At 45.0% G+C, this 20,919-nt stretch overlaps 1 protein-coding gene across 1 annotated transcript; it reads left to right on the forward strand.

Annotated features, from left to right (window-relative positions):
* The first annotated feature begins 6,127 nt into the window (after nt 1-6,127).
* On the forward strand, nt 6,128-17,912 carry LOC140399538 (leukocyte immunoglobulin-like receptor subfamily B member 2). Its single transcript, XM_072489078.1, has 3 exons — nt 6,128-6,458; nt 11,685-11,795; nt 17,497-17,912. The coding sequence occupies exons 1-3, from the start codon at nt 6,128-6,130 to the stop codon at nt 17,535-17,537; spliced, it is 483 nt and encodes a 160-aa protein (XP_072345179.1). The 3' UTR covers nt 17,538-17,912.
* The last annotated feature ends 3,007 nt before the right edge of the window (nt 17,913-20,919 follow it).

Genomic DNA, 20,919 nt, shown 5'->3' on the forward strand with positions numbered 1-20,919 from the left:
ATAAAACGGGGGGGAATAAAATTGAGGGAGCAATAAATTGGGGCGCGAATTGTGGGGGGGGAATAAAATTGGGGGAGGAATAAATTGGGGGGAAATTGTGGGGGGAATAAAACTGGGGGGTGAATAAATTGGGGGGTGGAGATAAATTGGGGGGGGAGATAAATTGGGGGGGGGAGATAAATTGGGGGGGGGAGATAAATTGGGGGGGTAGATAAATTGGGGGGGAGATAAATTGGGGGGGGGAGATAAATTGGGGGGGGGGAGATAAATTGGGGGGGGGGGAGATAAATTGGGGGGGGGGAGATAAATTGGGGGGGGTAGATAAATTGGGGGGGGTAGATAAATTGGGGGGGGGTAGATAAATTGGGGGGGGAGATAAATTGGGGGGGGAGATAAATTGGGGGGGGAATAAAATTGGGGCAGAAATAAAACGGGGGGGGGGATAAAACTGTGGGGGGGGTGGGCAGAACCCAGCAGGGGGGGGAGAATAAAATTGGGGGAGGAATAAATTGGGGGGAAATTATGGGGGTGGGTGAATTGTGGGGGGAATAAAACTGGGGGGTGAATAAACTGGGGGGGGGGAGATAAATTGGGGGGGGGAGATAAATTGGGGGGTGGAGATAAATTGGGGGGGGAGATAAATTGGGGGGGGAGATAAATTGGGGGGGAGATAAATTGGGGGGGGAATAAAATAGGGGCAGAAATAAAACAGGGGGGGGATAAAACTGTGGGGGGGGGCGAATAATATTTGGTGGAGGGGGTGGAGGAAAATAAAATTGGGGGGGTGGGCAGAACCCAGCGGGGGGGGGGGGGGGGGGGGCAGAATGAAACAGAAAGTATGTAGGCAAGACAGACAGAGATAAAAGACAGAGAGAGAAAGAAGGACAGAGAGAGGGACAGAGAAAGACAGAGAGAGAAAGGACAGAGAGAGAGAAAGAAAGAAGGACTGAGAAAAATAGCGAGAGAAAGGCAGAGAGAGAGAAAGACAAAGAGAGAAAGAAGGACAGAGAGAGAAAGAAGGACAGAGAGAGAAAGAAGGACAGAGAGAGAAAGAAGGACAGAGAGAGAAAGAAGGATAGAGAGAGAAAGAAGGACAGAGAGAGAAAGAAGGACAGAGAGAGAAAGAAGGACAGAGAGACAGACAGACAGAAAGAGAGAGAGAGAAAGAGAGAGAAAGACAGAGAGAGAGAGAAGGACAGAGCGAGAAAGGAAGAGAGAGAGAGAGAAAGGCAGAGAGAGAGAGAGAGAAAGGCAGAGAGAGAGAGAGAGAAAGGCAGAGAGAGAGAGAGAGAAAGGCAGAGAGAGAGAGAGAGAAAGGCAGAGAGAGAGAGAGAGAGAAAGGCAGAGAGAGAGAGAGAGAGAGAGAAAGGCAGAGAGAGAGAGAGAGAGAGAAAGGCAGAGAGAGAGAGAGAGAAAGGCAGAGAGAGAGAGAAAGGCAGAGAGAGAGAGAGAGAAAGGCAGAGAGAGAGAGAGAAAGGCAGAGAGAGAGAGAAAGGCAGAGAGAGAGAGAGAGAAAGACAGAGAGAGAGAGAGAGAAAGACAGAGAGAGAGAGAAAGACAGAGAGAGAGAGAGAAAGGCAGAGAGAGAGAGAGAGAAAGGCAGAGAGAGAGAGAGAGAGAAAGGCAGAGAGAGAGAGAAAGGCAGAGAGAGAGAGAGAGAGAAAGGCAGAGAGAGAGAGAGAAAGGCAGAGAGAGAGAGAGAGAGAAAGGCAGAGAGAGAGAGAGAGAGAAAGGCAGAGAGAGAGAGAGAGAAAGGCAGAGAGAGAGAAAGACAGAGAGAGAAAGACAGAGAGAGAAAGACAGAGAGAGAGAAGGACAGAGAGAGAGAGAGAAAGGACAGACAGAGAGAGAAAGAAGGACAGACAGAGAGAGAAAGAAGGACAGACAGAGAGAGAAAGAAGGACAGACAGAGAAAGAAGGACAGACAGAAAGAGAAAAGACAGAGAGAGAAAAGACAGAGAGAGAAAGGCAGAGAGAGAGAGAGAGAAAGGCAGAGAGAGAGAGAAAGGCAGAGAGAGAGAGAGAGAGAGAAAGGCAGAGAGAGAGAGAAAGGCAGAGAGAGAGAGAAAGGCAGAGAGAGAGAGAGAGAAAGGCAGAGAGAGAGAGAGAGAAAGGCAGAGAGAGAGAGAGAAAGGCAGAGAGAGAGAGAGAAAGGCAGAGAGAGAGAGAAAGGCAGAGAGAGAGAGAGAGAAAGACAGAGAGAGAGAGAAAGACAGAGAGAGAGAGAGAAAGGCAGAGAGAGAGAGAGAGAAAGGCAGAGAGAGAGAGAGAGAGAAAGGCAGAGAGAGAGAGAAAGGCAGAGAGAGAGAGAGAGAGAAAGGCAGAGAGAGAGAAAGGCAGAGAGAGAGAGAGAAAGGCAGAGAGAGAGAGAGAGAGAAAGGCAGAGAGAGAGAGAGAGAGAAAGGCAGAGAGAGAGAGAGAGAAAGGCAGAGAGAGAGAAAGACAGAGAGAGAAAGACAGAGAGAGAAAGACAGAGAGAGAAAGACAGAGAGAGAGAAGGACAGAGAGAGAGAGAGAAAGGACAGACAGAGAGAGAAAGAAGGACAGACAGAGAGAGAAAGAAGGACAGACAGAGAGAGAAAGAAGGACAGACAGAGAAAGAAGGACAGACAGAAAGAGAAAAGACAGAGAGAGAAAAGACAGAGAGAGAAAGGCAGAGAGAGAGAGAGAGAAAGGCAGAGAGAGAGAGAAAGGCAGAGAGAGAGAGAGAGAGAGAAAGGCAGAGAGAGAGAGAAAGGCAGACAGAGAGAGAAAGGCAGAGAGAGAGAGAGAGAAAGGCAGAGAGAGAGAGAGAAAGGCAGAGAGAGAGAGAGAGAAAGGCAGAGAGAGAGAGAGAGAAAGGCAGAGAGAGAGAGGTGGAGGAACAGGTAAACAGGGTGGTGAAGAAGGCATACGGAATGCTTGCCTTCATTATCTGATGCTTAGGATATAGGAACAGGGAAGCTTTGGTCAAACTTTATACATCAATTGTCATGCCACAGAAGGAATGTTGTGCGCAGTTCTGATCACCACAGCATCGGAAGGAACTTGTTGCACTGGAGGCTGTGCAGAGGAGATTCCCCAGGTTGTTGCCAGCGATGGAACGTTTCAGCTCTGAGGAAAGACTGTGTTTGTTTTCATCGCAGTAGCGGATGCTGAGGGGATAACTGAGAGATGTGCAAACAATTTAGAGAGATAGATAGGATAGATGGTCCGAATCTTTACCACATTGAAGACGTGTCAAAGCTAAGGGGGTAAAATATTAACGGGAGGAATAAGTGGTGTATGGGGACCTGCAGAAACTTTATTTTATACCCAGAGTGTGGTGGAAATGTCGGATCGCGCTGACAGAGAGGGTGGTGTGCACAGGTACACTTGCAACATTTAAGTAGCATTCGAACTAACACTTAAATCGCAGAGGCATAGTAGGCTGTGCACCAAGAGTTGTTAAATGGAATTAGTACAGATTGGGGCTTGATCGGCATAGACAACGTGGGGCGAATTGCCTGTTTCTGTGTTATGCGACTCGCGACTCGATGATCACTCTGCCAGCGACTTCCCAATTACTTCATCAAAACAGATCATTTATTTATGTAATTTCTAGGAAACGTTGTCTTAATCTTCCTTGCACTGCCAAGGGAAAGGGAGATGTTCAATTTACTAGTCCTAACTTATGTCCCTCATTCCTGGAAGCATTTGAGTCAAGGACCTCCAAATCACTTTCCAAGACCTGGCCATCATGTATAGAGTTTCATGCTCAGAATTGGATACAAGATGTTACTATTATTTTATGAAGCTTTTGCATAAGTTCCATGTTGCCATAAGAAACATCGAAAATAGGAGAAGGGGTGGCCATTCAGCCTTCGAGCCTGCTCCGCCATTTATTATAATCATGGTTGATTATCCAACTCAATGGACTAATTCTGCTCCCCCCCCCCCTCCCCACCCCACGCACCCGCATGTTCTCCAATCTCCCTCACCCGAAGTCATATATCTAACTGGTTTTGAAAACATACAATGCTTTGGTCTCAACTGGCTTCCAGTGGTAACGAATTCCACCGACTCTCCACTTCTGAGGGGATAGATTTCTCCTTATCTCTGTACAAATTGTCTACCCGTATCCTCGGACTGTGACCCATCGTTCTGGACACCCCCACCATCGGGAACATCCTTCCTGCAATCACCCTGTCTCGCCCTATTGGAATGTTATAGGTTTCCAGGAGATCCCCCTCGTTCTTCAGAACTCCAGCGAATGAAATCCAACCGATGCAGTCTGTTCTCATTCGTTAGTCCCGCCATCCAATGAATCAGTCTGGTAAGCTTTCGATGTACTCCCTCGAGAGCAAAGACTCTGTTCTCAGATAAGGAGACAAAAACTGCAAATAATATTCCAGTTGCTAATTCAGCAAGTCCCTGTACAATTGCAGCCAGGCACACCTGATCCTGTACCCGAATCCTCCTGCAAGAATATAATTTCCCTTCTTTACCACGTGCTGTATCTTCCTGCTGGTCTTGAGTGACTGGTGTGCAAGGGCACTCGGGTCTCATTGTACATTACCCTCTCCTAATTTATGAACATTCATATAACAGTATCCCCTCTTGTTTTTCTGAACAAAGTGGATGCAAATGCGTTCATCAAAATGATGCTGCACCTACCATTAATTTGCTCACTTATTCAATTGTCCAAATCACAGCGGAGGATCTCTGCAACCTGCAGGAAGTTCACCCTCCCACTGAACTTGGTGTCATCTGCAAATTTGGCGATATTATTTGTCCGATTTGATTTGTCCCTTTTCTGTGTAATGGACATATCTTGATTGATTGATTTATCGTCACATGTACCAAAGTACAGTGAAACTAGTTTTCTGCGACCAAGAGAACGTACACAGTACATAGTAGACAAAAAGTTTAATCATCTAAGTACATCCACATGTAGTACATCGACAAATAGTGATTGGTAAAAGTACGGAACAAGGGCCAAACAAAGCAAACATATGAGCAAGAGCAGCATAGGGCGTCGTGAATAGTGTTCTTACAGGGAACACATCAGTTCTAAGGAGAGTTGTTGAGGAGTTTAGTAGCTGTGGGGAAGAAGCTGCACGTATATCTGGATGTGCGGGTATTCAGACTTCTGTATCCTGCCTGGTGAAAGGGTCTGGATGAAGGCAATGGCTGGGTGGGAGGGGTCTCTGATAATGCTGTCTGAATTCATGAGGCAGCGGGAGGTGTAGACAGAATCAATGTGCGGGTGGCAAGCTTGTGTGATGCGTTGGGCTGATTTCACCACACTCTGCAGTTTCTTGCAATCTTGGGCCGAACAGTTGCCATACCAAGCTGTGATGCAACCGGATAGGATGCGTTCTATGGCACATCTGCAGAAGTTTGTGAGATTTGAGGGAGACATGACGACTTTTTTTAGCTTCGGCAGTAACAAGATATGAATTGGGCTTTCTTGACTTTTGCGTCAAAGTGAAGGAACCTGGACAGACTGCTGGTGATGGTGATGGCCAGGTATTGAAGCTGCCGACCGTATTCACTTCGGAGCTATTGATGTGGCAAATTGTACTGCACTGTACTTTGGTGCATGCCTTCAGTACAAGTACAAGTCTGTAGGAATATCCGCAGGTCCTCTAACCTCTACAGTGTCCAATTCCTTTTGCCGTTTCTTGAGATCACGACTGCTGTTTTGAATTAGCTGAGGACCGGCACACACCATCCGAAAGAACAACCGAGACCCACACTCCGACACTACCCCAGTAACCCCACTGAACCTCTCGGACATTAAGGGCAGTTTGTCACTGCCATTCATTCCATCTAACCTGCATATATTTGTATTGTGCACCCGGGGGAAACCCGTGCAGACACGGGTAGAATGTGCAAACTACACAGTGACAATCACCCAAGGCCGACATTGAACCTGGGTCCCAGATGCTGTGAGTCACCGGTGCTAACCAGTGTGCCACCGTGCCCCAAATCAAAACGCTGGGACTCTGGAGCACAACCCATTGACAGTACTACGGCCCCACTGCCTCCCTGACTGATCAGTCCTTCACATTCTATAGCATCCTGTTATCTCTGTCTCCTTTTCAATTAGGTAATTCGACTAAAGTTCTGAATATTAATAGCCTGATTCAGTGTTGAATATGTAATGACCGTCACTATTTCTTTCTGTCCAACTGCAGGTCTGAATAAACCACGTTTCTCAGTGGATTCCTATGTTATTGCTGACGGTGAAAGTGTCACGTTTAACTGCTCCAGCTCCCAGGACAGTCCTGGGATTGCATTTTACTTATACAGACAAGGACAATCGAATTCTGTCAACGTTAAATATCCTGCTGCAGGAATGCATTCTGTCACCTTCACCATCAATAAAATCGATCACTCCAAAATAGGATATTATACCTGTCGATATGAAGCGGAGGTGAACAGAACCCGGCTATGCTCGACCTCCAGTGACCCTTTGAGCATCAGTGTAAGAGGTGAGTGATATGCACAGTCAATATATCCACCTGATTATGGATAATGTGTTCCTGTTTTAATTCAGACATGAGATGTTATCTCGTTAAACTAACCGGTGCACTTCGCAATTCAAGCTGACATGAAAATAGGAACACAGTGCTCTGGTGTTAAATCTTGGCACAGACTACACCGAGAATTAAATGTGTACATGATCTAATATCTGGCAGCAATAAATCATCTGCCTCCTGGTTGGCACAGGTTAGCTGTGTCATGGGGAAGTCCACGCTTCAAAGCCAAAAATCAAGATATTTCCAAATGTAAACTGAGAGTTCTGCTGCATAATACCAGCAGATGCATTGAGACAAGATCCACATCCCAGCACCTTGCCAACTCCATTCCTGATTGGCTGCCGTTGAAGGATCATTTTTACGGAGCACCATTCTGAGGGAGGAGGATAGACAGACTGGGGTAAATTATCCAAATTGGAGAAAGACGGAAAATACTGTTTGTAATGTGCCACAAGTTTAGAAATGGTTACAATTCGTACATGGAGAGCGGAGCATGTTGTTAGAGACATTCCTTTTGATTTCCCTTTGCCCCATTTATTTTATGTAATTTTCTTTGTTCCGTGGACTCATAATGTTTTATTTATTTTCTATAAATTTAGAGTACCCAATTCATTTTTTCCAATTAAGGAGCAATTTAGCGTGGCCAATCCAACTACTCTGCACAGCTTTGGGTTGTGGGGGCGAAACCCACGCACATACAGGAAGAATGTGCAAACTCCACACAGACAGTGACCCAGGCTGGGATCGAACCTGGGACCACAGCGCTGTGAGGCTGCGTGCTACTCACTGCACTACCGTGCTGCCCCCGTGGACCATGATGTATAGAATCAGTGGACTCAAGCTGAAGCAACCTGATCGTCAGGCCTGTTTGACACAGCTTTTGTATTTTGGAGATGGAAATAGAAACTCCTCGGTGGTGGGTAAATCTATTGGTTTTAAACAAAAAGGCAACTTAGCGTGGCCAATCCACGGACCCTGCACATTTTTGGCTTTTCGTATTAAGACTCACACAAACACGGGGCAAATGAGCGAACTCCTCACGGAGACTGACCCGGGGCATCTCTGGAACCAAGGTCCTTGGCGCTACTATTGCGCTACATGTGTCCTGGGCGCCGGGTGAATATTAAGATCTGCATTGGTGGAAGTTCGTTCGATTGGTCTGTTGGCAACCTATGGGTTGTCCAGCGACAGTCTTCTCTCTGACAAGAGTCAGTGATTAGTTCTAGCGGAATGTTTCTGAGAGAGCTGAACAAAAGTGCTGTAAACACTGGTGGGAAACGTTTCAGTGAAAATTAAATCCGTGCCAAAGGAAGTCGACACCATTTCGAAAGCGCATTGCTAAAGACCCTTCATCATTTTGAGTTATGTGTCCGGTATGGTAATAAACACAGCCTAATCTTTCAGAACCATAATCTGCCCTGGTTTATAGAAATATGTAAAACTCAGATGCAAGATGGCTCCTTTAGAATTCATTGATGGTACGTTTCAATATTAAGTTTTCCCATATTCCTGACAAGGACCAGATTATGGTGGATAGATTCTCAATTATTTACAGTTGGTAAGTGGCAGATAGAAGAATTCCGGCAACTCAAGTAGAGGGAAAGGATAGATAAATGGATGTGCGCTTTGTTTTTTGCGTTACCCTGCTTGGTTTGAAACGTCCTTCAAATAAAGTTTCATCCCTTCAGGTGGGATGGGGGACGGGACGGGGGAAGTTATGTTAGATTCCCTCCTTTTCAGTTCCTTATGCTACCATTTATTTTATTATTTTGCTCCGTGGACCCATAATTAAAATGTGCCTGAAGAAAAGCCTGTTCATCATGCCAGTGCTTACCACATTTTGTACTTCGGAGAGACACCGAGACTATCATAAGAACCAACTTGGGAGGACGTCATTTCGTGTGGCTGCCCGTCAGTCTGTGGGCTGGCGAGTAATACGGTTCTGCTTGGCAACAGTCAGTGACTGGTTCATGTGCGATTCTTCTGAGAGAGCTGGGCAGAAGATTCGGCCTTGAAAGGGGGAGGAGCTCTTTTTCTCTCGCTCCTTGCTGAATTAGAAAAACTAGTCTGTTGTTCAAAAACCAGTGAGCACCTGACATATCATTACTCCTAATTTAAAATGATGTTGATTCAAAAAGAAAGTAGACAACATTCGCCGAAAATATCCTTTCAAGCCCAGAAGGAATAAGTATCAAAACGAAATCTTGAACTCTTGAAAGACGTGAACTGAAAGCAGGCGCAATGCTTTAGAGATCCTTTCACGATGTTATTTTATTTTACTTTGTTCTCACTCCACAACTCTTTTCCTCAATGTTGTCTGCCACCGTGAGTGTGTGTCTGAGTGTGACTAAATGTCTGTGTCTGTGTGTGAGCCCGTGTATGTCTGTGTGTGTCTGTGTCTGAGTGAGTAAGTGTGTCTCAGTGTGTTGTAGGGGGGGCTATTTGGAAAGTGGGGGCTGAGTTGAGGAAAGTGGCAGTTATATTTTTGTCATTGTACTTACAGTACTGTTAAAATACATTGTTGGTATTAAACTTATAAACCTGATGACTTCAATGTATTGGGCTAAGTCAAGGTCGTCAGGTGTTTTGAAAGTACATTTAATTTCCCTCCTGTCACGTCACTCGGTCACGTGGGTTGGCATGGACAGCGCACGCGCCCAGGGGAGTTTGAGAATGTTAACAGGTGATTGAATGGAATTGCTCAGTATCATGAAGGATTCTTTTAGGATAAGTATACACCGCAGGGCAAGAGTTATAGCTGGGGGAAGGGCAATTATGATGCCATTAGACGTGACTTGGGGGGGGTGGGGGGGGGGGATAAGGTGGAGAAGTAGGCTGCAAGTGTTGGGCACACTGGATAAGTGGGGCTTGTTCAAGGATCAGCTACTGCGTGTTCTTGATAAGTATGTACCGGTCAGGCAGGGAGGAAGGCGTCGAGCGAGGGAACCGTGGTTTACACAAGGAATTGGAATCTTTTGTTAAGAAGAAGAAGGAGGCCTATGTGAAGATGAGGTGTGAAGTTTCGGTTGGGGCGATGGATAGTTACAAGGTAGCGAGGAAGGATCTAAAGAGAGAGCTAAGACGAGCAAGGAGGGGACATGAGAAGTATTTGGCAGGAAGGATCAAGGAAAACCCAAAAGCTTTCTATAGGTCTGTCAGGAATAAGCGAATGACTAGGGAAAGAGTAGGACCAGTCAAGGACAGGGATGGGAAATTGTGTGTGGAGTCTGAAGAGATAGGCGAGATACTAAATGAATATTTTTCGTCAGTATTCACTCAGGAAAAATATAATGATGTGGAGGAGACTGCTGAGCCCCAGGCTAATAGAATAGATGGCATTGAGGTACGTAGGGAAGAGGTGTTGGCAATTCTGGACAGGCTGAAAATAGATAAGTCCCCGGGACCTGATGGGATTTATCCTAGGATTCTCTGGGAGGCCAGGGAAGAGATTGCTGGATCTTTGGCTTTGATTTTTATGTCATCATTGGCTACAGGAATAGTGCCAGAGGACTGGAGGACAGCAAATGTGGTCCCTTTGTTCAAAAAGGGGAGCAGAGACAACCCTGGCAACTATAGACCGGTGAGCCTCACGTCTGTAGTGGGTAAAGTCTTGGAGGGGATTATAAGAGACAAGATTTATAATCATCTAGATAGGAATAATATGATCAGGGATAGTCAGCATGGCTTTGTGAAGGGTAGGTCATGCCTCACAAACCTTATTGAGTTCTTTGAGAAGGTGACTGAACAGGTAGATGAGGGTAGAGCAGTTGATGTGTTGTATATGGATTTCAGCAAAGCGTTTGATAAGGTTCCCCGCGGTAGGCTATTGCAGAAAATACGGAGGCTGGGGATTGAGGGTGATTAAGAGATGTGGATCAGAAATTGGCTAGCTGAAAGAAGACAGAGGGTGGTGGTTGATGGGAAATGTTCAGAATGGAGTACAGTCACAAGTGGAGTACCACAAGGATCTGTTCTGGGGCCGTTGCTGTTTGTCATTTTTATCAATGACCTAGAGGAAGGCGCAGAAGGGTGGGTGAGTAAATTTGCAGACGATACTAAAGTCGGTGGTGTTGTCGATAGTGTGGAAGGATGTAGCAGGTTACAGAGGGATATAGATAAGCTGCAGAGCTGGGCTGAGAGTTGGAAAATGTAGTTTAATGTAGACAAGTGTGAGGTGATTCACTTTGGAATATTTGGAATATTTGGCTAATGGTAAAGTTCTTGAAAGTGTGGATGAGCAGAGGGATCTAGGTGTCCATGTACATAGATCCCTGAAAGTTGCCACCCAGGTTGATAGGGTGGTGAAGAAGGCCTATGGAGTGTTGGCCTTTATTGGTAGAGGGATTGAGTTCCGGAGTCGGGAGGTCATGTTGCAGCTGTACAGAACTCTGATACGGCCGCATTTGGAGTATTGCGTACAGTTCTGGTCACCGCATTATAGGAAGGACGTGGAGGCTTTGGAGCGGGTGCAGAGGAGATTTACCAGAATGTTGCCTGGTATGGAGGGAAAATCTTATGAGGAAAGGCTGATGGACTTGAGGTTGTTTTCGTTGGAGAGAAGAAGGTTAAGAGGAGACTTAATAGAGGCATACAAAATGATCAGGGGGTTGCATAGGGTGGACAGTGAGAGCCTTCTCCCGCGGATGGAAATGGCTGGCACGAGGGGACATAACTTTAAACTGAGGGGTAATAGATATAGGACAGAGGTCAGAGGTAGGTTCTTTACGCAAAGAGTAGTGAGGCCGTGGAATGCCCTACCTGCTACAGTAGTGAACTCGCCAACATTGAGGGCATTTAAAAGTTTATTGGATAAACATATGGATGATAATGGCATAGTGTAGGTTAGATGGCTTTTGTTTCGGTGCAACATAGTGGGCCGAAGGGCCTGTACTGCGCTGTATTGTTCTATGTTCTATGTTCTATGTTTATTGGATAGGTAGGGAATGCATCAATTTACTGGGACAAGCGGTGGCGCAGTGGCGTGTTCACTCGACTAGTAATCGAGAAACACAGGACAATTTTCTGGAGTCATGGATTCCAATCATGCGACGAGAGCTGTTAGAAATTCAGTTCAACTAAAATCTAAAATATTTAATGGAAATGTTAAAACACATCCCGTTCACTACTGGCCTATGACGCACTAAAATGGTCATTCATTTTCTCCTCATAATCTTTTAGTTTCCAGTTCAATCCCAATCCGTTTCAGTCTCGCTGCATTGATCGTGTTAGGAATCGTGATTATTCTGGGACTAGAGTTTATTCCGACCAAGAGAAAGCCAGTTCCTGCAGGTATGTTTGAAAACCTACCGGATAGATTGATCAATTCATGTTGGATATAATAGTAACATACCAATGCAAACTGCTACTCACAGAGTAAGTATTAAGTCTTCGTTATCGAATGCTGTCAATTTAAATAAGGCCGTATAGAGTCTGAAACAATCAGACAATATGTTCTCAGTCATTGTCAAAAAAGAGATGTGAAATACATATATTTGTTAAAGTATATGTACACTGAATGTATATATATAATTATAGTTCTGTGTTTACATGCATATACTTTCTTGTTATTGAGAAAACCAGTTGAAATTGCTACTCGTGACAGATATCTGAACATTTACACATCAGTCACATTTCCACTAAGTAGATATGTACGTAGTTCCCTTTAACATTTAACTACAATACCATCTGAAATTCGGCAGCTGCTGGATTTACATTTATTCAAAACACACTGTTGAACTCGGGATGAACATCTCACCTAAACCAGGAATATCAATATGGTAAGGTTAACTAAAATGATCACTATGTCTCAAATACAAAGAGTTACACCAAATTCAGCCAGCAACATGTAGCGATGGAATTCAACCGTGAATGGAAAAATATAGTTATTGAATTATATTGAATTATCCAGCAGAGGGCAGTAGAGCGGAGCTGCTGATTGGCTGTTGCGGGGGTAATTTGCATACCTCCGTGTGCTCACCCTTACTTGAAGGTAGTTTGTGGAGGAGTTGTTGTCAAGTGACACTTAAACCCGGAACACTTCTTCAGTATTTCCGTCCGTACCCCCTCCTCTCACCAAAAAAAAACAACCGCTGTAAAGAACACGAGGAAGGCTCGAGGGCAGGTAGAAGTCGAAAGAAGTTGAACCGTGACGTCACAGCCTGCAGGTAAGGGACTGGCTAGTGACTGGTAAGTAGCTTTTCTTTTATTTTCCCTCAGGTGTTATCTTGTGGGGCGCAGAGGTTGCCGAGTGAGTGCTTGCTGAGAAGGGGAATGAATAACAGGTAAGCTCTTTCTTTCTTTTTCTTTTTTTTATCTAGAGGGCATGGCAGGGAACGTAGTGCAATGTTCCTTCTGCAGAATGTTTGAGGTGAGGGACGCCGTCAGTGCCCCTGCTGATTTCATCTGTGGGAAGTGCACCCGTCTCCAGCTCCTCAGAAACCGCGTTAGGGAACTGGAGCTGGAGCTGGATGAACTTCGGATCATTCGGGAGGCAGAGGTGGTCATAGATAGAAGCTTCAGGGATGTAGTTACTCCGAAAAATAAAGATAGATGGGTGACGGTGAAAGGGGCTGGGAGGAAGCAGTCAGTCTAGGGATCTCCTGTGCTCGTTCCCCTTAGTAACAAGTATATCGCTTTGGATACTGTTGGGGGTCGACGACTTACCAGGGGTAAGCCATGGGGTACAATTCTCTGGCTCAGAATCTGTCCCTGTTGCTCAGAAGGGAAGGGGGAGAGGAGTAGAGCATTAGTCATTGGAGACTCCATAGTTAGGGGGATTGATAGGAGATTCTGTGGGAACGAGAGAGACTCGCGGTTGGTGTGTTGCCTCCCAGGTGCCAGAGTGCGTGATGTCACGGATCGTGCTTTCGGGATCCTTAAGGGGGAGGGGGAGCAGCCCCAAGTCGTGGTCCACATAGGTACCAACGGCATAGGTAGGAAAAGGGATAGGGATGTAAGGCAGGAATTCAGGGAGCTAGGGTGGAAACTTAGATCTAGGACAAACAGAGTTATTATCTCTGGGTTGTTACCCGTGCCACGTGATAGCGAGACGAGGAACAGGGAGAGAGAGGAGTTCAACGTGTGGCTACAGGGATGGTGCAGGAGGAAGTGTTTCAGACTTCTGGATAATTGGGGCTGATTCTGGGGTCGGTGGGATCTCTACAAAAGGGATGGTCAACGCCTGGATCAGAGGGATACCAATATCCTGGGGGGAGGGGCGGATTTGCTAATGCTCTTCGGGAGGGTTTAAACTAGTTCAGCAAAGGCTTGGGAACCTGAATTGTAGCTCCAGTATATAGGAGGTAGAGAGTAGTGAGGTCATGAGTAAGGTTTCAAAGTTCCAGGTGTGTACCGGCAGGCAGGAATGTGGTTTAAAGTGTGTCTTCTTCAATGCCTGGAGCATCCGGAATTAGGTGGGTGAACCTGCGGCATGGGTTGGTACCTGGGATTTTGATAATGTGGCCATTTCGGAGACATGGATAGAGCAGGGACAGGAATGGCTGTTGCAGTTGCCGGGGTTTAGATATTTCAGTAAGCTCAGGGAAGGTGGTAAAAGAGGGGGAGGGTTGACATTATTAGTCAAGGACAGTATTACGGTGGCAGAATGGAACTTTGATGATGACTCGTCCACTGAGGTAGTATGGGCTGAGGTTAGAAACGGGAAAGGAGAGGTCACCCTGTTAGGGGTTTTCTATAGGCCTCCGAAAAGTTCCAGAAATGTAGAGGAAAGGATTGCAAAGATGATTCTGGATAGGAGCGAAAGCAACAGGGTAGTTGTTATGGGGGACTTTAACTTTCCAAATATTGAATGGAAACGTCATAGTACGAGTACTTTTGTTGTGTCTGTTTTTGTCCAATGTGTGCAGGAGTGTTTCCTGACACAGTATGTAGATAGACCAAAGAGAGGCGAGGCAATATAGGATTTGGAAAAACTGTTTAGCACAGGGCTAAATCGCTGGCTTTGAAAGCAGACCAAGGCAGGCCAGCAGCACGGTTCGATTCACGTAACAGCCTCCCCGAACAGGCGCCGGAATGTGGCGACTAGGTGCTTTTCACAGTAACTTCACTGGGGCTGTTTAGCACAGGTCTAAATAGACCAAGGCAAGCCAGCAGCACGGTTCAATTGCCGTACGAGCCTCCCCGAACAGGCGCCGGAATGTGGCGACTAGGGGCTTTCCACAGTAACTTCATTTGAAGCCTGCTTGTGACAATAAGCGATTTTCATTTCATTTCATTCATTTCATTTTTATTTGGTACTGGGTAATGAACCAGGACAGATTTTAGATTTGGAGGTAGGTGAGCACTTTGGTAATAGTGACCACAATTCCATTACGTTTACTTTAGAGATGGAAAGGGATTGGTATATACCGCAGGGCAAGATTTATATCTGGGGGAAAGGCAATTCTGATGCGATGAGGCAAGACCTAGGATGCATCGGATGGAGAGGAAAACTGCAGGGGATGGACACAATGGAAATGTGGAGCTTGTTCAAGGAACAGCTACTGCGTGTCCTTGATAAGTATGTACCTGTCAAGCAGAGAGGAAGTAGTCGAGCAAGGGAACCGTGGTTTACGAAAGCAGTCGAAACACTTGTCAAGAGGAAGAAGGAGGCTTATGTAAAGATGAGACATTAAGGTTCAGTTAGGGCGCTCGAGAGTTACAAGATAGCTAGGAAGGACCTAAAGAGAGAGCTAAGAAGAGCCAGGAGGTGACATGAGAAGTCTTTGGCAGGTAGGGTCAAGAATAACCCTAAAGCTTTCTATAGATATGTCAGGAATAAACGAATGACGAGGGTAAGAGCAGGGCCAGTCAAGGACAGTAGTGGCAAGTTGTGCTTGGAGTCCGAGGAGATAGGAGAGGTGCTAAATGAATATTTTTCGTCAGTATTCACACAGGCAAAAGACAATGTTGTCGAGGAGAATACCGAGATTCAGGCAACTGGACTAGAAGGGCTTGAGGTTCATAAGGAGTAGGTGTTAGCAATTTTGGAATGTGTGATAGATACGTCCCCTGGGCCGGACGAGATTTAGCCTAGGATTCTCTCCGAAGCTAGGGAGGAAATTGCTGAGCCTTTGGCTTTGATCTTGAAGTCATCTTTGTCTACATGAATAGTGCCAGAAGACTGGAGGATAGCAAATGTTGTCCCGTTGTTCAAGAAGGGGAGTAGAGACAACCCCGGTAACTATAGACCACTGAGACTTACTTCTGTTGTGGGCAACATATTGGAACTTTATAAGAGATGGGATGTATAATCATCTGGAAAGGAATAATTTGAGTAGAGATAGTCAACACAGTTTTGTGAAGGGTAGGTCGTGCCTCACAAACGTTATTGAGTTCTTTGAGAAGGTGACCATCAGGTGGATGAGGGTAAAGCAGTTGATGTGGTGTCTATGGATTTCAGAAAAGCGTTTGATAAGGTTCCCTACAGTAGGCGACTGCAGAAAATACGGAGGCATGGGATTCAGGGCGATTTAGCAGTTTGGATCAGAAATTGGCTCGCTGGAAAAAGACAAAGGTGGTGGTTGATGGGAAATGTTCAGACTTGAGTCCAGTTACTAGTGGTGTACCACAAGGATCTGTTTTGGGGCCACTGCTGTTTGTCATTTTTATAAATGATCTGGAGGAGGGCGTAGAAGGATGGGTGAGTAAATTTGCAGATGATAACTAAAGTCGGTGGAGTTGTGGACAGTGCGGAAGGATGTTACACGTTACAGAGGGACTTAGATGAGCTGCAGCGCTGGGCTGAGAGGTGGCAAATGGAGTTTAATGCAGAAAAGTGTGAGGTGATTCATTTTGGAAGGATTAACAGGAAGACAGAGTACTGGGCTAATGGTAAGATTCTTGGCAGTGTGGATGAGCAGAGAGATCTCGGTGTCCTTGTACATAGATCCCTGAAAGTTGCCACCCAGGTTGAGAGGGTTGTTAAGAAGGCTTACGGTGTGTTAGCTTCTATTGGTAGAGGGATTGAGTTTCGGAGACATGAGGTCATGTTGCAGCTGTAGAAAACTCTGGTGCGGCCGGATTTGGAGTATTGCATACAATTCTGGTCGCCGCATTATAAGAACGATGTGGAAGCATTGGAAAGGGTCAGAGGAGATTTACCAGAATGTTGCCTGGTCTGGAGGAAAGATCTATGAGGAAAGGCTGAGGGACTTGAGGCTGTTTTCGTTAGAGAGAAGAATGTTAAGAGGTGACTTAATTGAGGCACACTAGATGTTCAGAGGATTGGATAGGGTGGACAGTGAGTCTTTTTCCTCGGATTGTGATGTCTAGCACGAGGTGACATAGCTTTAAATTGAGGGGAGATAGATATAAGACAGATGTCAGAGGTATGTTCTTTACTCAGAGAGTAGTAAGGGTGTGGAATGCCCTGCCTGCAACAGTAGTGGACTCGCCAACACTAAGGGCATTCAAATGGTGACTGGATAGTCATCTGGACGATAATGGATTAGTGTCGATGGGCTTTAGAGTGATTTCACAGGTCGGTGCAACATCGAGGGCCGAAGGGCCTGTATTGCGCTGTAATGTTCAATGTTCCATGTTATATAAAGTGAAGGAGGGGTATCAATTTTACGCACGAGAGTTTCCACATAAATTCAGAGGCAGGTAAGTTGATTGTAGAAATTTCTTGCTGTGGTCTATAATTGTTTAGTTGGTTAGTTAATATATGTTGCTTCCAGATGCAGTAAAATTACGATATTGACAGGGATGAAATTGTAGAATGTACTCTCAAAACGCGCTCTCGAGGCGACAACCGAGACGACGGCAGTCATATTATAATTAAAAAGGAACTGAACAGGTGAGAAATTGCCACAGCTAATCGTCACACAGGGTTCTTGCTGAAAGACATGGAAGCAGACGATTGTTTTTCACAATGGCGGCATTGCGCATCGGGAAGATTGTTGACCATTAATGTGTGCCTGTAAAGGTTATTACGACGGGATGATATCAGAGATGTATTACTCACGATTATTCACCTTGTATTTGACAGGTGACGATGCTGATGCAGTTTATTGTGAAACAACAATGTGAAGCGACAATGAAGAGATCACAATGTGAAAAAACTCTATTAAATATGTCACACAAGTCTGGGACTTTTAACCATAGTTAAGTTTGTTATTGCTCAAAAATGCAGCAAAGGATGTAATTCAGGTTCGCCAATTACCAGTACGATGTCTCTGACTGATATATCTCCGCATGTGTGTTTACGTTTCAATGGGTCAGTGTGGGCGAAAATGTGTGCGTTTATTTGTGTATATGTGTGCAACTTTATGTGCATACGAACGAATTTAAATATAATATAATTATAACGGAATTACATATATGAGGTAAACAATTAATTTCCAATAGAAAATGTTGAAATGAAAAAATAAATATACAAATAAACAACATACATTTTTTTTTAAATTCAGTTCAATGTATTTTTGTTTTAGATCTTTTGTCCTGAAACACATTTAACCACTTCAGCAGACTGCTGAAGCTGATCCCTGGGGATATTTTCCATCATGGCACTTCTGATAAGGTTAGAATCCTCTTCAAGTGCATTGAAATGCATTCAAGAATCCTGTGCATTGTATGGCACATCGGAAAATTAGCAAGGAAATATTAACGAAACATCAGGTTCTGGGGCAACGTTTAGAGGATATGTGCGGGGGAATTATTTCAGAGGGCAGTTGATGCCTGAAACTCGCTGCTGGCGGACGCGGTGGAAGAAGGTACGGTAGTGACGTTTAAAGGGTGTTGACAAATACAGAATTGGATGCGAATTGAGGGATACGGACCCTGACAGATGAGAAGGTTTTCGGTTAGAATGCAAGAATGGTCGGCGCAAGCTTGCAGGGCCGATGGGTCTGTTCCTGTGCTGTATTTTTCTTTCTTTTTTGTTCCATATACAAGGGAAACAATATATTTGGACATGACTTCTTAAAATGAATCGCCAAATAAACAAAGAAAGAACACAAGCAACATAGCATAATCAGGTAAATGGAAATTAAATGTTTTGCCCTCGTGTCCTGAAACACAAGTTCTACAAAAAGCTGAAGATTGTGACTTTGGGGACATTTTCCATTAAGGAAAGGAGACAATATCTCCAAGGAAACAGCATTTCCCACACCTCAGAAAGTTCGCAAAGCGTTATCGGAGACATCATTGTGTGTCAGAACAAAGAACAAAGTAACGGACAGCACAGGGACAGGAACTCCGGCCCTCCAAGCCTCTGCCGACCATGCTGCCCGTCTAAACTAAACAATTCTACACTTCCGGGGTCCGAATCCCTCTATTCGTCGTTCCAGTGAGAACGAGCCGAGTTTATTCGACCTCTCCTCATAGCGAATGCCCTCCATACCAGGAAACATCCTGGTAAGTCGCTTTTGCACCCTCTATACAGCCTCCTCTGGTAGCGTGGCAACCAGAATTGAAAACTATACTCCAGGTGTGGGCTAATTAAGGTTCTATACAGCTGCAACATGACTTGCCAATTCTTATACTCAATGTCCCGGCCAATGAAGGCAAGCATGCCGTATGCCTTCTTGACTACCTCCTCCAGCCGTGTTTCCCCTTTCAGTGACCTGTGGACCTGTACACATAGATCTCTCTGACTTTCAATACTCTTGAGGGTTCTACCATTCACTGTATATTCCCAACCTGCATTGGACCTTCCAAAATGCATTACCTCACATTTGTCCAGATTAAACTGCATCTGCCATCTCTCCGCCCAAGTCTCCAAACAATCTAAATCCTGCTGAATCCTCTGACAGTCCTCATCGCTATCCGCAATTCCACCAACCTTTGTGTCGTCTGTAAACTTACTAATCAGGCCAGTTACATTTTCCACGAAATCATTTACATATACTAAGAACAGCAAAGGTCCCAGCACTGATCCCTGCGGAACGACACGAGTCACAGCCTTCCAATCAGAAAAGCACCCTTCCATTGGTATCCTCTGCCTTCTATGACCTGACCAGTTCTGTACCAATCAAACTTTAATTTGACACAACAAAAGTTAGCAGACAGAACACTCATGATTCCATTCTTAGCGTTTACTGCATGAACGTTATGTCCTATTTTAAGTGAAAGCATATGACTAGTTTTAAAGAATGTCACAGGGCAAGTAATATTTTATTGCAAATTCATATAGTAATGTCACAGGTAGAAAAAATCGGAAAGCCCTTCAGCACTCATAGGGATTGAAGAATAATCATCTACAATTGAAATTTCAAAAAATACATCTTGAATGAGTCAATGACATAAGCATTAATAGTGTAAAAGAAAATAAATAAAAAATGAAAAGATTCCAAATACCGTCTTAATAAGTTGGAACATTCTGGAGCAGCAATTCTAATCTACATTTGGAGAGGCTACGTTTGATCCGTCATAGCCACCATGGTTTTCTCCGAGGGATGTCGAGCCTAAGGAATGTGATTGCATTTCTCGAGGAGTTGATCAGATGTAAAGGTTAGGGTAGTGAACATAAGAACATAAGAACTAAGAGCAGGAGTAGGCCATCTGGCCCCTCGAGCCTGCTCCGCCATTCAATGAGATCATGGCTGATCTTTTGTGGACTCAGCTCCACTTTCAGGCCCGAACACCATAACCCTTAATCCCTTTATTCTTCAAAAAACTATCTATCTTTATCTTAAAAACATTTAATGAAGGAGCCTCTACTGCTTCACTGGGCAAGGAATTCCATAGATTCACAACCCTTTGGGTGAAGAAGTTCCTCCTAAACTCAGTCTTAAATCTACTTCCCCTTATTTTGAGGCTATGCCCCCCCTAGTTCTGCATTCACCCGCCAGTGGAAACAACCTGCCCGCATCTATCCTATCGATTCCCTTCATAATTTTATATATTTCTATAAGATCCCCCCCTCATCCTTCTGAATTCCAACGAGTACAGTCCCAGTCTACTCAACCTCTCCTCGTAATCCAACCCCTTCAGCTCTGGAATTAACCTAGTGAATCTCCTCTGCACACTCTCCAGTGCCAGTACGTCCTTTCTCAAGTAAGGAGACCATAACTGAACACAATACTCCAGGTGTGGCCTCACTAACAACTTATACAATTGCAGCATAACCTCCCTAGTCTTAAATTCCATCCCTCTAGCAATGAAGGACAAAATTCAATTTGCCTTCTTAATCACCTGTTGCACCTGAAAACCAACATTCTGCGACTCATGCACGAGCACACCCAGGTCTCTCTGCACAGCAGCATGTTTTAATATTTTATCATTTAAATAATAATCCCTTTTGCCGTTATTCTTAGCAAAATGGATAACCACACATTTGTCAACATTGTATTCCATCTGCCAGACCCTAGCCCATTCACTTAGCCTGTCCAAATCCCTCTGCAGACTTCCAGTATCCTCTGCACTTTTTGCTTTACCACTTATCTTCGTGTCGTCTGCAAGCTTGGACACA

This window comes from Scyliorhinus torazame, chromosome 23, assembly GCF_047496885.1.
Source record: "Scyliorhinus torazame isolate Kashiwa2021f chromosome 23, sScyTor2.1, whole genome shotgun sequence".
Classification (NCBI taxonomy): Eukaryota; Metazoa; Chordata; class Chondrichthyes; order Carcharhiniformes; family Scyliorhinidae; genus Scyliorhinus; species Scyliorhinus torazame.

Coding starts and splice junctions, on each gene's coding strand:
- LOC140399538 (XM_072489078.1), top strand. CDS start 6,128: ATGACCGTCACTATTTCTTTCTGTCCAACTGCAGGTCTGAATAAACCA. Junction 6,459..11,684: donor TTTGAGCATCAGTGTAAGAG/GTGAGTGATATG, acceptor ATAATCTTTTAG/TTTCCAGTTCAATCCCAATC. Junction 11,796..17,496: donor GAGAAAGCCAGTTCCTGCAG/GTATGTTTGAAA, acceptor TGTATTTGACAG/GTGACGATGCTGATGCAGTT.